Here is a 16,932-nt window from a genome sequence, read left to right as displayed (position 1 = left end):
CTTGACCAGGTCATTCTCTTTAGTCCTGCAGTCAGTCCTATTGAACCATCTTATGGTGAGCAGGCAGGCGATACGGATTGCTAGCAGTCCTATTGTACCATCTTCTGCCGAGCAGCCATGAGATGTGGATGGCTTGCAGTCCTTCTGCACCGTCTGCTGCCAGCCAAAGATGTAAAAGATAGATGGAGTGGATCAAAACAAGAAATAGACCAGATTTGTTTTGTACTCATTTGCTTCCCCCTCCGCCCCCGTCTAGGGGACTCATTCCTCTAGGTCACACTGCAGTCACTCACAGAGAAGGTGCAGCAAGGTAAATCTAGCCATGTATCAATCAGAGGCCAGACCAACCTGCTTGTTCCAATAAGAACAATTACTTAGGTGCACCATTTCTTATTGGAACCCTCCGTGAAATCCTGCCTGAAATACTCATTGATGTAAAGCCACCCCCTTTGTTGATTTTAATTCCCTGTAAGCCAACCCTGTAAGCCATGTCGTCAGTCGCCCCTCCCTCCGTCAGAGCAACGGCAGACAATCGTTCCGCGCCTTTTTTCTGTGAGGACGCCATACCAAGGCAAACATGGAAGCTTTTGCGTTTAGGAGCACATTAAACACCACATGCATTATCCAGCATTATATGTAGCACCGGAACCTGGCAGAGCGATACCGGGCGAGGAGGCGACGTCACCGTGGTCATGTGAGTGATCAGGACATGGACACAGATTTCTCTGAAAGCATGGGCCCTGCCAATGCATGCATCATGGTGCTAATGGGGCAGGTTCATGCTGTGGAACACCGATTCTGGGCTCGAAAACAAGCACAGACTGGTGGGACCTCATAGTGTTGCAGGTCTGGGACGATTCCCAGTGGCTGCAAAACTTTTGCATGCGTAAGGGCACTTTCATGGAACTTTGTGACTTGCTTTCCCCTGCCCTGAAGCGCATGAATACCAAGATGAGAGCAGCCCTCACAGTTGAGAAGTGAGTGGCGATAGCCCTGTGGAAACTTGCAACACCAGACAGCTACCGGTCAGCTGGGAATCAATTTGGAGTGGGAAAATCTACTGTGGGGGCTGCTGTGATGCAAGTAGCCCACGCAATCAAAGATCTGCTGATATCAAGGGTAGTGTCCCTGGGAAATGTGCAGGTCATAGTGGATGGCTTTGCTGCAATGGGATTCCCTAACTGTGGTGGGGCCATAGACGGAACCCATATCCCTATCTTGGCACTGGAGCACGAAGCTGGCGAGTACATAAACCGCAAGGGGTACTTTTCGATAGTGCTGCACGCTCTGGTGGATCACAAGGGACGTTTCACCAACTTCAACGTGGGATGGCTGGGAAAGGTACATGACGCTTGCATCTTCAGGAACTCTGGTCTGTTTCAAAAGCTGCAGGAAGGGACTTTATTCCCAGAACAGAAAATAACTGTTGGGGATGTTGAAATGCCTATAGTTATCCTTGGGGACCCAGCCTACCCCTTAATGCCATGGCTCATGAAGCTGTATACAGGCAGCCTGGACAGTAGTCAGGAGCTGTTCAACTACAGGCTGAGCAAGTGCAGAATGGTGATAGAATGTGCATTTGGACGTTTAAAGGCGCGCTGGCGCAGTTTACTGACTCGATTAGACCTCAGTGAAACCAATATTCCCACTGTTATTACTGCTTGCTGTGCACTCCACAATATCTGTGAGAGTAAGGGGGAGACGTTTATGGCGGGATGGGAGGTTGAGGCAAATCACCTGGCTGCTGGTTACGCGCAGCCAGACACCAGGACGATTAGAAGAGCACAGGGGGGCGCGGTACGCATCAGAGAAGCTTTGAAAACCAGTTTCATGACTGGCCAGGCTACGGTCTGAAAGTTCTGTTTGTTTCTCCTTGATGAAACCCTCTGCCCCTTGGTTCAGTCTACTTCCCTGTAAGCTAACCACCCTCCTGTCCTCCCTTCGATCACCGCTTGCAGAGGCAATAAAGTCATTGTTGCTTCACATTCATGCATTCTTTATTCATTCATCACACAAATAGGGGGGTGACTACCAAGGTAGCCCAGGAGGGCTAGTGGAGGAGGGAAGGAAAATGCCACACAGCACTTTAAAAGTTTACAACTTTATAATTTATTGAATGCCAGCCTTCTGTTTTTTGGGCAATCCTCTGTGGTGGAGTGGCTGGTTAGCTGGAGGCCCCCCCACCGCATTCTTGGGCATCTGGGTGTGGAAGCTATGGAACTTGGGGAGGAGGGCGGTTGGTTACACAGGGATTGTAGTGGCAGTCTGTGCTCCAGCTGCCTTTGCTGCAGCTCAACCATACACTGGAGCATACTGGTTTGATCCTCCAGCAGCCTCAGCATTGAATCCTGCCTCCTCTCATCACGCTGCCGCCACATTTGAGCTTCAGCCCTCTCTTCAGCCCACCACTTACTCTCTTCAGCCCCTCACCTCTCCTCCCGGTCATTTTGTGCTTTCCTGCACTCTGACATTATTTGCCTCCACGGATTCGTCTGTGCTCTGTCAGTGTGGGAGGACAGCATGAGCTCAGAACATTTCATCACGAGTGCGTTTTTTTCTTTTTTCTTTCTGATCTTCATTAGCCTCTGGGAAGGAGAAGATCCTGTGATCATTGAAACACATGCAGCTGGTGGAGAAAAAAAAAGGGACAACGGTATTTAAAAAGACACATTTTATAAAACAGTGGCTACAGTCTTTCAGGGTAAACCTTGCTGTTAACATTACATACATAGCACATGTGCTTTCGTTATAAGGTTGCATTTTGCCTCCCCCCACCGTGTGGCTACCCCCTCAACCCTCCACCCTCACCGTGGCTAACAGCGGGGAACATTTCTGTTCAGCCACAGACAAACAGCCCAGCAGGAACGGGCACCTCTGAGTGTCCCCTGAAGAAAAGCACCCTATTTCAACCAGGTGACCATGAATGATATCTCACTCTCCTGAGGATAACAGAGAGATAAAGAACGGATGTTGTCTGAACGCCAGCAAACATACACTGCAATGCTTTGTTGTACAATGATTCCTGAGTATGTGTTACTGGCCTGGAGTGGTAAAGTGTCCTACCATGGAGGAAGCAATAAGGCTGCCCTCCCCAGAAACCTTTTGCAAAGGCTTTGGGAGTACATCCAGGAGAGCCGCGAATGCCAGGGCAAATTAATCCTTTCACATGCTTGCTTTTAAACCATGTATAGTATTTTAAAAGATACACTCACCGGAGGTCCCCGCCTGCCGGGTCAGCCTTGGGTGGTTTCAGGGGGTACTGACTCCAGGTCCAGGGTGAGAAACAGTTCCTGGCTGTCGGGAAAACCGGTTTCTCCTCTTGCTTGCTGTGAGCTATCTACAACCTCATCATCATCGTCGTCTTCGTCCCCAAAACCTGCTTCCGTGTTGCCTCCATCTCCATTGAAGGAGTCAAACAACACGGCTGGGGTAGTGGTGGCTGAACCCCCTAAAATGGCATGCAGCTCATCATAGAAGCGGCATGTTTGGGGCTCTGACCCGGAGCGGCCGTTCGCCCCTCTGGTTTTCTGGTAGGCTTGCCTCAGCTCCTTCAGTTTCACGCGGCACTGCTTCGGGTCCCTGTTATGGCCTCTGTCCTTCATGCCCTGGGAGGTTTTGACAAAGGTTTTGGCATTTCGAAAACTGGAACGGAGTTCTGATAGCACGGATTTCTCTCCCCATACAGCGATCAGATCCCGTACCTCCCGTTCAGTCCATGCTGGAGCTCTTTTGCGATTCTGGGACTCCATCATGGTCACCTCTGCTGATGAGCTCTGCATGGTCACCTGCAGCTTGCCACACTGGCCAAACAGGAAATGAGATTCACAAGTTCGCAGTTCTTTTCCTGTCTACCTGGCCAGTGCATCTGAGTTGAGAGTGCTGTCCAGAGCGGTCACAATGGAGCACTCTGGAATAGCTCCCGGAGGCCAATACCATTGAATTGTGTCCACAGTACCCCAAATTCGACCCTGCAAGACCGATTTAAGCGCTAATCCACTTGTCAGGGGTGGAGTAAGGAAATCGATTTTAAGAGCCCTTTAAGTCGAAATGAAGGGCTTCATCGTGTGGATGGGTGCAGGTTTACCTTGATTTAACACTGCTAAATTCGACCTAAAATCCTAGTGTAGACCAGGGCTAAGATTACCCACACTGATTTGCCAGTGTACCTTAAGATTTGCAAAGTCATTACTGATCTGCTATTCTGGGTTTTTCATCAACACAGATTGGCAATTATACCAAACTGGTAGTACTTCTGGTGCTGAAAATCATCTCCTATGACTAGAGAACAAAATGCAAACTAAAGTCAGAAGTGAATTTAGGCAAGTCTGAGAAAAATCTAGGGGCCTGATTCTATTCTTATTAACATGTATATCAAGAGTAATGCCGCTGAAGTCAATAAAATTATACCAGTTTTACCCCAGTATAAGTGATTAGAGAATCAAGCCCTAAGAATGTCAAAGAAAGTCTAGAGGGTATCTAAGATATCGTTATTTATACCTTCCTCTAGGTCCCTCAAACAGGTTTGTTATATTTATGCTCCATCTAAACTCCCTTCCACTCACTTCCACTTATTATATCTTCAACCCCTTTACATGTTAGTTCTGAATCTGCCTACCTAACCCAACCAAGTCTAAGGGAATCTAAATTGGCTCAACTCTCACGAAAAGGGGCCAGAAGACAGGAGTGTAACACAAAAAGAAACAGGGTGTGTGTAATAAAGTAAGTTGAAGAGGCCCCCCCTTCCTTTAACTTAAACTTTTTTATGCCTTCTTCTGAATGTTCAGCTTATAAATTACATCAGTTTAAAGTCTTACACATTAATAAGTAGGTCTAAGGAAGTCTGAGTTTTAGGGTGACAAAGTTAATGTAAGGGAGTTTAACTTATACCTCCTTACTCCTTAGCTCTGAATTTGGCCCTGAAACAGACCTCAAAATTCATTATTACTATTTTATAGTTCTATTACAGTAGCATCCAGAGTCTAAATCGTAACTGGGGACTCATGGTGCTAGGCACTCTAAAAATACTTAGAAAGACACAGTCCCTGCGTCAAACACCTTACCATAGCTTAGTGACACATGAAGGCTGGGAGGGTAGAGATATATGTCCAGATATATACACTTGGCTATATTTTGCATTTTATAATTGAGTGCAAACAAATCCTACCTCCCCACCCGAGCCATAACTAACTGGCTGATTTCCAATAGGCATTGAGACCTAGGTGAGTCTCAAAGAGAGATGTGATGGAACAGAGGATAATGACCTTACTGATCAGATCAAGAAGGGAATTGTGTGCTTGGAGGGCAGCACAGAAGAAGACACAGAGATGTTTGTGAGAGAAGCTAACAAACTGACAGATGGGGCTGTTCTTGGCAGAGTGAAAACTGCATGGGAGGCAACTTGGTAAGAGCAGACATGTAGGGATGGACAGTGTGGTGAAGACACTTGAAAGTGAGGACTTCAACTTGGTGTAGTTAAAGGAGGCCCAATGGAAGGATTAAATGGTGTTTCTGTGGTCAGAGTGACATACAGAATAGATTATTTCATCAGCTCCGTTTAGTATGAACCCAGGAAGGTGACGTAGGTGTTAGGGAGGGATGGGGAGGTTGATGTCACAATAATCAAGACTGGAAATGATGAAGAGTGTCTACATAAGAGGGTTATCTCAGTTACCAACATTGAACCCAACACGCCACAGGTGAGAAGCTAGTTTGTCACATTCCGCCTTACTCTGTCTCTTAGAAAACTTACACTCAAGGTATATGCTTTTATAAATGTTAAGTACAGTCTTATCTTTCAGCTAACTCTCATGTTAAATCAAGATGTGCCTCCAAATCCTGGTGTTCTCATTTTTTCTTGCAGTGAGCCAACAGAATGCTGAACGATAAAATAAAGAGACTGGAAAATTTTAGTTATCAGTTTCCCACATCATTTCAAGCACCGCAGAATGCAACTCATCTCAGTATGGTTACCATGTTTTAAGGCTCTATTAAGTTTATAATCAATATTTTGATTCATCGGCTTCCAAAGACAAACTTATTGACGTGGGGGAGCTTTTCAGCACTTTTGCACTGAGCATAACATTAATCTTGGTATTCAGAATGAAAAGATGGCTCTTCCTCTTCGCAATAATTCTGCTGTAGATCGAGTGTTCGTGCAAATAGTTTTACATGCTTAGAAAATGCATCTTTATAATTTTCTCTCTCTAGGTGGGGATGAGATCCCGAAACCAAGGTGGAGAAAGCTCTCCTAATGGGCATTTCTCCAGTTCTAAGCCCATTGTCAGCAATGCAGAGAATGAAAACCTTCAGGAAGATGCCAAGAAACAGAACAAATCTCATCAAAAGGAAGAGGAGGTCATGGTCTCAGGGACTGTAAAACGACACTTAAAATCACCAGCACCTGGTGAACGAAAGAACAAGAAATCCATAGAACTTTCTAAAGAGGACTTAATCCGGCTCCTCAGTATAATGGAAGGAGAATTGCAGGTAAATAAAACATCCTCTCTCTTATATAACTCTTCTGTGTCTTCTCCTTGTTACACTCTTCTCTGCGGGTATGTTTGCCCTTGGAATTGGGGAGATAATTCCCAGCTCCAGGAGACGTACTCACGCTAGACGTATTCACACTAACCCTCACCAAGCTATTGTACTAAATATGGCATGTAGCCACAGCAGGGCAAGCAGTGGGACAGGCTAGCTGCCCTGAGTACCTGCCTGTGAGACATCCTAGGCAGACACTTAGGGCAGATAGCCCCTCCTGCTGCTCATGCTGCCATGGCTACACTATATTTTTAGCATACTTGCTCAGTAAGAGCTAGTGCGAGGATGTCTCTTGCAGTTATGCATCACACCCCCAGCTCCAAATGTAGATGTACCTTGAGAGACTTGGATCTCAACATTGGCACACAAATTTAAGACAAAGGACTCCAAAGGAGGAGTAATCACAAATGGGATTGAGTGGGTTGAGGTGTTTAGTGCAGAAGTCACTATTAAGTACAGCCTTATTGAAATCCTCATTAGTGATTTGCAGATACTAAAGTGGGAGGAGTTGCAAACACCAGTCAGAAGAGAAAGAGAAATACTAAGAGGCCTAAAGAGATTAGGCATGTGGGCAGAAAACAACCAAATGAGATTCAGATGCAAACAAGTACAATGGGGGAAACAACCCAGAAGACAGTTATTCAATGCAAGGGAGAAACCTGGAAATCAGTAATGCTGGAAAAGAACTTGAGGTGACAGTGGGGCAATACATGAAACAATTTAGCCTTTTATACTGCACTTGTGTTTATATTTGTGAACCACAGCAACATTCCAAAAGCTATGCCAATTTTCCTGGCTGAGTTGACACATTTACCTAAAGATGGGATGGTGCTATAACAGGGGGAATGGGATTTCTTTTCATAGTGGCGTCCCCTCTCTGCATTTCTCCTAACAGTATCCATGTGCAGTTTAAATGAGGTCAGCTTTTTATCATCCACAGCCCCTTCTTTCCAGTGAACCACTATTACACAGCACTTTGTTATGCCCTGCTTTTCCTGCAAGCCACATTCGCTGGACTTTTCCTTTAGTTTTGGACTGATCCCCGTTGCCTCCCCGTTAATCCACTGGCAGGACACAATTATGTTGTGAGTGATCAACCAGTGAGAAACCTGGATTACACCACCACTGCAAAAATATCAGGCCTGAGCTCATTACTGAACACTATTATTCCATCCAGTATTTCATCACCAAAATACCAAGGCACAGTCTAAGGTGCATTGATTGGTTGCTTTCTTAGTAGATATGTATAAAAGAAAAATAATCTTGTCAGCAGAGAAGCTTTTTTTTTTTTCATTTAGCGGCAGAAACTAAATTGTTCTTTGGTTTTCAACTTTAATTTGTCACAAACAAAAGGCACCTTTCCAGAGGAATACAACTATAATTTTTCTATGACAAATGGAAATAAAGAGAATGCAATTCTGTCTGATTCAGTTTTACAAAAAGTCATGCTATTGCTTCTGGGGCAGAATTTCACGAGCCATATGTACTGTTAAAAATGGGAAGATTTCACGTTGGATGAGATTTGCAACTATGTTTGAAAAGATCAGTGTTAATTTTTGCAAAGCAAAACTGTCACGCACAGCTGTCGTGTTGAATGCAGTCTGTTCTGATCAATCATTTAGCATATGTATAGTTTCCTGAAAGATTTAAGCAGAAATCAGTTCAATGGTTTGCATGCACCACTGATGCGGGAGGGATGAAGTACACTTCTGTGGTGAAGACACAAGCCTACGTGGCAGGAGATTTGCTTCTATTCTTGGCTCTGTTGTAGAATCCTGTCTAACTTTGGTTAAGTCACTTACAGCCTGATCCCCAGTGCTTAATTTGTGCTGGGGCTTGCCAGGACTCAGTCCCGGCACTGCTAGGCTTGGCAGTTCATAGCCCCAGCACCTCTGGGCTTCTGTAGACAGCGCTGCTGCCAGCCACAGCACAGATGTAAGGGTGGCAATACACCATACCATGCCACCCTTACTTCTGTGCTGCTGCAACAGCACTGCCTTCAGACCTAGGTGCCCGGTCAGTAGCTGCCACTTTCTGGCTGCCCAGCTCTGAAGGCAGCATCGCTGGCAGCAGCAGTGCAGAAGTAACAGTATCACCACGCAGCTTGAGCCCCGCCACCTCTTTCATTACAAATTAAGCATTGCTGATCCTGCTCCCATTCACGTACATTCCTGTGGACTTCACTGGAGCCCAGCAGGGTCTTCAGTCTTTGTCTCTCACTTTGCATTGAGGGAGCAGAAAGATTAAAGGCCCATCCATCCACCCATTATCCTCATATGGCAACTGAGCACAGATGATGTGCACAGAGCTCAGATCATCATCTGAACTGCAGTAGCATCCAAAGTTCTCAGTCAAAATTGTAGTCCATTGTACTAGTCACTATTCAAACAAATGAATAGTCCCTGCCACACAGAGCTTAGAATCTACTGATACTTACCTACCCCACAAGAGGCCTGTGAAGCTAACTTTGTTCAAGTCTGTGAAGCACTTTGAGATCCTCAGGAGGAAGGTGCTATTGGAGTGGAAAGTATAAATTGTTAATCTGCAGGGTTTTTAATATAGCTTCAGAAACCAATTTGAATTATTTAACCAGTTATGCTAAATGCATTGAATTGTTAATGGAGTGGGCAGGCCAAAGAAGCCTGGCTTGAGATGAAGTTCTGGGCTTTGTGATTATAAATGAGGACATGCCAAAGAAGAATCATGCCAGGGTGAATATACTGGCATTACTCCCTGGCTGTCACAGTGACCTGCTACACTGTATCATTTTACGTATTTTCTTTTTCAGATGTTTATTGTCAACTGTAGTGGCTTGACTAGTGTTTTGATTCATAGAGCCAAATCAAACTCTGGGATTAGCTTGGTCTTCAAACCTTCTGGATTGCCCAAGTTACATTACTTAGCTGATCTCCAGAACAAGAGACTCCTGTTAGCCCCAGCTCTGGTGCCAAGGTTTAGATGCTTTATAAAGCACCTTTCCTACTCAAGATATCGAGACAGGGTCCAGGACACACAAAATGGGGTGTACAGCCTTGTCTTTGGAAACCATTTAAACACCAGCAGAACAAACATCATATAGACACATGTGACAAGGTTTTGTTGAGAGAATGACTGCAGGCTTTGCATCTAGGATTAACCAATATCTTTGCAAAAAGTGTCATAAAGTCTTTAACATCTACAAGGCAACTGATCTAATTTATCAGACTTCTAACAATGTAGTGACCTCCCAGTACTCTGTTGCACTGCTGTCGGTACTGATAATGAGACCTTAGTATGGGATGTGAATTCCTCGCTTCTGCTCCAGGGGCTGAAAATGCTAACAAGCCATACGGATGTCTCCTAACAGTGATAGTTATAACTTTTTTTAAAAACTACAATGGCCTCCAGTAGCTAGCCTGAGTTTTGGTTCCTAGAGCCACGTCAGACACTTTGATTTGTCAGTCCTCAAATTTCCTAGCTTGGCCATATCTAGTTACTGAATTTACAGCAGAATAGAGTTTCATAAACCACTAAAGTCACCAGTGCCTAAACATTGTTCTGTAAGAAAGCAGGAAGAAAAAATGTATATACAAACTTGCAGTAATTAGACTTCTTCCCAATATTCATGGGCAGGGAAGCCTTAAAGACAGCCTCTCCAGGAGGGAATAAGAAATAAACAAGCTCATGCCAGGAACTAATTTAAAAAGCCACACACCGCTTGATACAATAGTTGTTATTCTGCAGTATCTTACTGCTTACAGAAAGCAAGCAGAGATTATGTAGTCTTTAACCATCCACCCTCACGCATAGGGGTAAACAATTTGCAGGGGATGTTTTCCTTATAACAACATGAAAAATGTCTCCAGGTTTTTAAATCATGATTTAAAAATTGATTTAAAAAGAACCTGAACTACAGTCAGACATGAAAGAATAACATCCCTGTACCTGACATTTTCAGTGATTTCGGTGACACAAAAGAAAAGGCATAGATTACCATAACAGAACAGCAGAGGCATCGGAGATCTTTCCAGCTAAGTGTCATCTTATCTGTGGTGCACAGACTTTAGTCTGATACATATACATGTTTGTATTGGCAAGAAAATATACCCTCTATACTTTCCAAACAGCAGCCATTAATCTACAGAAATACCCACCCCAATGTTAAACATTTCCTGATCAGGGGCCTGAAAGGAAACAGGAAGCAGCATATACACATTTTTACTAGCCTCCCTCCTATTTCGGATTAAAAAAAAAAATCTCATTTGCAAAGCCAGTACTCCACTAGGAATAGTTAATTTTTTCAAGGAAAATCATTTATGAGCCAGGTTTTTGTCTGTTGCCTGACAGATGTAGGAAACTGTCTACCAAACTTAAAAGCTACACTACCCACCAATTAAAATAGAAGCACCTTTCAACTCAACCCTCTAGTTATAACCTCTGTGTTAGCATGATTCCTTAGCGTGGCACTGGTATATATCAGACACAGCTCAGAGGTTACCAGTTACATTTGTCTCTTGCACTTTTTAGACAAGCCATGTCTACACTACCACTTTTGTCGGTATAACTTATGTCGCTCAGGGGGGTGAAAAAAACATACCCTGAGCAACATAAGTTACACCAACAGAAGTGCTGATGTGGACAGTGCTATGTTGGCAGGAGAACTTCCCCTGCTGACATAGCTACTGCTGCACGTGAAGGTGATTTTAATATGTCAACAGGAAAGCTCTCTCCCACCAGCATAAAGCAGCTACACAAGCCATCTTACAGTGGTGCAGCTGACCCAGTACAGCTGTGCCGCAGTAAGCTCGCTAGTGTAGACATGGTCACAGTGGAAAATACTTCTTGAGGCCCTTAGTCTACAGCCAGCTCTATGTGGGTGCAGAGCATGCCTGCGCAGAGCCAGTTACAAGATCAGGGCCTAAATTAATCATTTATGTTAAAATACCAGTTACAAATATTTTTGTCTATTGTAGATTGTATACTGGGGAATGTGAATGTCCATATGATGGATTAAATTTCATTCTTAAAACTCAGAGTGTATGGATTTACCACAAAACAGCTGCCCTGAGAAATCATCATTCTTTCAAACTGTCAGATGTAACATCTTTTTAGGAGCTTGCTGTGAAAGGTGTAAACATTGCAAGACAGATGGGCAGAGATTAATCTACCAGAGTAACATCCTTTGCTTAAGGAATAAGACCAAGTGATTCTACCCATATGTAGAGGAAACATTTTACTTTATCCTTTAAAAACAAGGTTTCATTTTACAATTAATTTTAATGCTTATGAATAGTGGTGCTTGAATTTTTTTTAGAGTGGGAGAGCTCTGCCCCCTCTTACACCTGTCCGTGCCCCCCGCTGCTCTCTAGAACTGGGGCCAGGAGCAGGGCCATGGGTCTGGGACGGGGGTGATGTGGACGGGATAAGGGGGCTGAGGCTGGGGCCAAACCTGGGGGTGGAGGTGGAGCCCTGGGTGCAGGGCCAGGAGCAGAGCCCCAGGCGCGGGTCCAGCAGCTGGGAGCCCCGCGTAAAACCAGGGGGTGGTGCAGCATCTTCCGCACCCCTCGTTTTGCACCCATGCCTATGCTCATGAAAGGCACCAGATTGAGAGCCCTGAAGACTGGAGTTATTAATTTCTCTTAAGAGCAATAGGCCCAGCATAGTCAATGGCAGTGCAAGTTTCCACCATACCACCAATTCCCAGCCTGGAGGGACTACTTCTTGGTGTGTCCATTCAATCATTGGTCTCTCTGGATAGAGTGCTAATAAGAGTCTAATTTGTAATGTGAACCGCTATACATTAGGAACTGGACTAAGGATACCAGTTCACACTACACGTAAGGTATTGGTTTTAACCTATAAAACTCTAACGACTTTGGGCCTAGCTATCTGAGGGATTGCATCTCTTCCTATGTTACCCTGTATCCGTTGCATACATTCAAGGTGCTTGAGCTAGTACTTCCAGCAATAAAAAAGAGGGGGCTGATGGCAGGGCAGTCTCCATTGGAGCCCTTGCCTAAGGTCTTGGCTAAACTGAGGTTTGCCCTAGTCACAGCTATCATTGCCCAGCTGTTGGTGTAGTTGCACTATCCCAGAACCCCACAGCTAACAGACAAAGCCACTAACTGCACCCATGGAGCTTACCTTTGCTTGAAACTGGGATAAACTATGTTGTATAAATTGTGATGCTCCTTGTCTGTGCTAAGGGTTTATGCAGTGGCTGTTACCACTGGTAACTGACATGAGGACAAATCCCCCATATAGGCAAGGCCTAAGGAATGCAATTCTCTCTCTGCCAGACCCAGGACTTGTTGAATTCAGGGCATGCTGTAAGATTCAACTATCTATTGTGTTGGGCCTGTCAGTGAGAGGTATATTGGAATTGGTTCTCATGGTACCAGGGACTGAGAGTCACCTTATTATCCCCTGTCTCTAGTGAGAGGGAGTCTTGCCTGTGGTATTTGGGTTCTAGCTCCCTAACACCACCAACTAGTCAGTCACTCTCAAGGGCTCTCCTCTGGGCTATGCCAGCCCTGTCTTTGCCTTGCAAGTTAACAGTTGGTGCCTCCCAGTGTCAAAGTCCCCTTGAATTGTTCCCCTGTAATATTCAGCCCCTGGCACTGGCTACTCGCAGAAATTCTAGATCCTCTGCTCCCAAGAGAGCAGCGTACCCCAGTTTACCAGTTTTACCTTAAATCACTGCTCCTGTGTAATTCACAATACTTATAATAAACCAAAAGAAGGTTTATTTAAGAAAGAATAGAGGTTCCACTAGAAACAAGTGAGAATGATGGAAACAAATGTATTACAATACAAAATAAAATCATAAAATGTAACTAGGGCCTATACTTATTGATAGTTACCTTTCCTATCTAATAAAGTAGGTTTCTCCTCCTCACCCCTCCCCCTCCAAGTTCAGTCTGTTATGGAGCTGGCTGACTTTACAGGAGCCTGGATCCAATCTTTCATGAAACACTCCCAGCCAGCAACATGTCTCCTCAGTGAGTGGATGCACAGTGTCTTCCTCCACGCTGTGGTAAGCTGCATCAGTCTTTTGTCTTTATTCACAGACAGTGCGTTCCCCTGTCTGCTGTAATGTTCCTTTTTAACTCCAAGTGGTTTCAACTGTTCGCAGTTGTCTTCGATAGTTTTTCATTTGATAGTTGTTCTGGGATGGGGCAAGAGTAGACACCTGAACCTTGTATTATATCACCAGACGAGCAGGGAGGGGTGATAACTCCATCGCACTTGAATGGGCCATCACTGAGACATATGAGTCCCTAACTTTTGAGTGACTAACTTTTACTTTACGACCATAAGGCATAGCTTTCAATATAGGTCCTTATTCCTTAAATATTATCTGTACACATGTAACCCTTCTGCCCATCAGAGTTGGCAGCAACAAGGGCCGGGTTCAATATCTAGGGGTTCCATTCCAATAACACAATGCAAACCGGCTCGAGCCCCCACCCAGTGACCTGGGACAAATATATACCACCCCCGCTGGGCGCCTCCAAGAGGTAATACTTCCCCTCTCGCAAGCACATGGTCTGAGTGTAGCAAAAGCCTTTTAATAACAGAGAGAAACAATGTGGCATTATGTTGGGGAAACACCACCAACAGGATTCATAACACAACCCATGAGCAAAAAAAAGAACCCACCCCAGGCAAATTGGGGCATGCCCTTTTCCCTTTGGTTCTTGAGTCCAGCAACCCCAAATCACCCAAAGTCCCAAAAGTCCAATGCCCCAAAAGTCTCTGACCCTGGTCAGGGCAGCCCCAGAGTTCGAAAGTTTATCTGCGGAGCTTTACCTCCCAACCTGGGTGGAAATGGGACGGGGGTAAGAGGCACCTTACGTGATCTGAAGCTGACCGCCCCATAGCTCCATAGCGGCACTCCGCTCCGCCAGCCGCCCCACAAACTCCTTCGCTCAGCTGCACTCCGCTCCGCCAGCCGCCCCACGAACTCCTTCACTCAGCTGCGCTCTGCTCCGCCAGCCGCCCCACGAACTCCTTCGCTCAGCTGCGCTCTGCTCCGCCAGCCGCCCCACGAACTCCTTCGCTCAGCTCCACGGCCCACAAGCCGCTCCTGCCATCCACACACTGCTCCGCGTCGAACTGCTTCACCAGCCGTCCCGCAAACTGCTCCACAATATATCTTCAGGCTCCCCCACTACTTAACACAACACTCAGTGATTTCAGCTCTTAGGTGAATTCAGCTTGTAGTAGGGGAGCCCCAGTGCTGGTGCACTGTCAGCCCAAAGTGAGCTCAGCAGCCTATAACTAGACTTCTAATGAAATCAAAATTAGCTCTGATATTCCACAGTGGAGAGAGGAGGAAGTGCAATTAGCATGTAAGGCCCTCACCAAGGGGCCCATGCCACCAAGTATTAATACTTGTCCCCAGCCTCTCTCCATTCACACAGTTTTGGAACCCATGACCCTTGCCTAGCGAGTGCTACTTAGTTGATGGTGAATCCCTCCATCATAACAAAAGGCCACATACAGTTCCAAGCACAGTTCCCATAATCAGGGTAATAACAATTTATTCTTCCTGCCCCAATAACAGAGACACTGGGGATCCCACAGCAGCCAAAGTGACCATTTGGGCAGCTATGGTCTCATTCTAGGCGGGGTGGGTGTGCCTATGCAAATGAGATCGGCCCCTGAAGTTCTTTTCCACAATTTGCCACACCTCACCACCAGATGTCAGGGTGGAGCTCATCCTGACACTGCTTACATCCTCCCCCCAGCCGAGACTTTGTCGTCCCGACAAATCACACTCCCTTTATACCAACTCATTGGTTTCCTCCAAAGGGCCTCAGGAAGCCCACTTTAGCTTCCACAAGCCTGTGTGCTAAATGTATTGGCTCCTCACTAGTCACCCCAGGTGCATCATAAGTTAACCGTTTCACTGGTCTTATCACCCTGTCTCGTCTATTGAGAATCTCTGTTGTCGAGGTAGGGGGAACATCCTCTTGAGTGACGGATGGAGAGGCTTCCCTGGAGGGTCCCTCGGCTACTGGCGTAGGCCCCTGCACTCCTAGTTCTAACGCTGGAGGGTCCAAGGTGCCCAGGACATCCTCTACCTGTCCGTCCCCATTGTCCAATAACCTGTGTGTGTCATCACAGGGGGGTCTCATCAGCAGCACCGGGGTATCAGAAAGGGGCCTAAATAGTTCCGCCATTGGGTTTAGGGCGGAAGAGGGAAAACTCTCGTTTGGTTCAGCTGATCGAGACTGAAATCTTGTCTCCATCCCAGGATACACCAGGGTTGTGTCTTCCTCCTCAGACTCACTCTCAGATGTGCAGAATAGGGATAAGTTAGCTGCAGGGGGCCCACTGTCTGTGTTGGATGGCGGCTTTGGTCTAGCACCTCTGTTCTGCCCGGCGGCCCTGCCGTGGCCCATCTCACAAGGGGTGCTTACCAATTCCCCCACAGGGAGCAAAAGGTTTCTATGCACCGTCTTTATTTGCCCTGGACCGTCTTCAGGTTTGATCTTGTAGACCGGCAGATCTCCCAGCTTTTCCATCACCAGGTAAGGTATTGCCTTCCATCTGTCAGCTATCTTGTGTTTGCCAGCAATACCCAAATTTCGCAGCAGGACTCTGTCCCCCGGCTGGAGCTCCTGCGAACGCACTCTAGCATCATATCGATGTTTGTTGCGGTCTGCGTTCTTCCGAGCCGCAGCGGTAGCTAAGCGATAAGCATCCCGCAGCTTTTCTCTTAGTCGGGATACATATTGCTGATGAGTTTCATAGCTATCTCCATCCTCTGATACACCAAAGCACAAGTCTATGGGTAATCTTGGTTCTCGCCCAAACATCAAGAGATATGGGGTGACTCCCGTAGCATCGTTCTTTGTGGCATTGTAGGCATGCACCAGAAATGCGACATGCTGGCTCCAGGTTGCCTTCTGCTCTGGTCGCAAAGTTCCCAACATATCTAATAGGGTTCGATTGAACCTCTCTGGCTGAGGATCACCTTGGGGGTGATAAGGCGTTGTCCTAGACTTTTTAATTCCTGCTATCTTCAGCACCTCCTTCAGAAGGTGACTCTCAAAATCCCGCCCCTGATCAGAGTGTATCCGAGCCGGGAATCCATAGACTGAGAAATATTTGTCCCACAATACTCGAGCAACGGTGGTGGCCCTCTGATTACGTGTGGGATATGCTTGTGCATACCGTGTAAAATGGTCAGTCACTACTAGAATGTTTCCAACATTCCTCTTGTCTACCTCTACAGACAAGAAATCAATGCATACCAACTCCAAAGGTTTGTTGCTGGTGATGTTCTTGAGATATGCAGCCCTCGTGGGCAGAGTTTTCCTTTGAACACATCGAGCGCAAGTCTCACATTTCCTGCGAACATCTTCAGCCATTCGGGGCCAATAGAACCTACTACGAATAAGT

General features: G+C 46.0%; 1 protein-coding gene across 2 annotated transcripts in view; it reads left to right on the top strand.

The window, feature by feature from the left end:
• Positions 1 to 16,932, top strand: part of FILIP1 (filamin A interacting protein 1) — a 176,772-nt gene that overhangs the window by 56,967 nt on the left and 102,873 nt on the right. For both annotated transcript variants that reach the window (XM_048845904.2, XM_048845905.2), the window contains exon 2: positions 6,208 to 6,486. In XM_048845904.2, the coding sequence (XP_048701861.2) occupies positions 6,214 to 6,486 (273 nt within the window). In that variant the 5' untranslated portion in view covers positions 6,208 to 6,213. The remainder of the gene's footprint in view (positions 1 to 6,207; positions 6,487 to 16,932) is intronic.

Source organism: Caretta caretta, chromosome 3 (genome assembly GCF_965140235.1).
Source record: "Caretta caretta isolate rCarCar2 chromosome 3, rCarCar1.hap1, whole genome shotgun sequence".
Lineage (NCBI taxonomy): Eukaryota > Metazoa > Chordata > Testudines > Cheloniidae > Caretta > Caretta caretta.
This window is presented reverse-complemented; position numbering and strand designations above follow the sequence as displayed.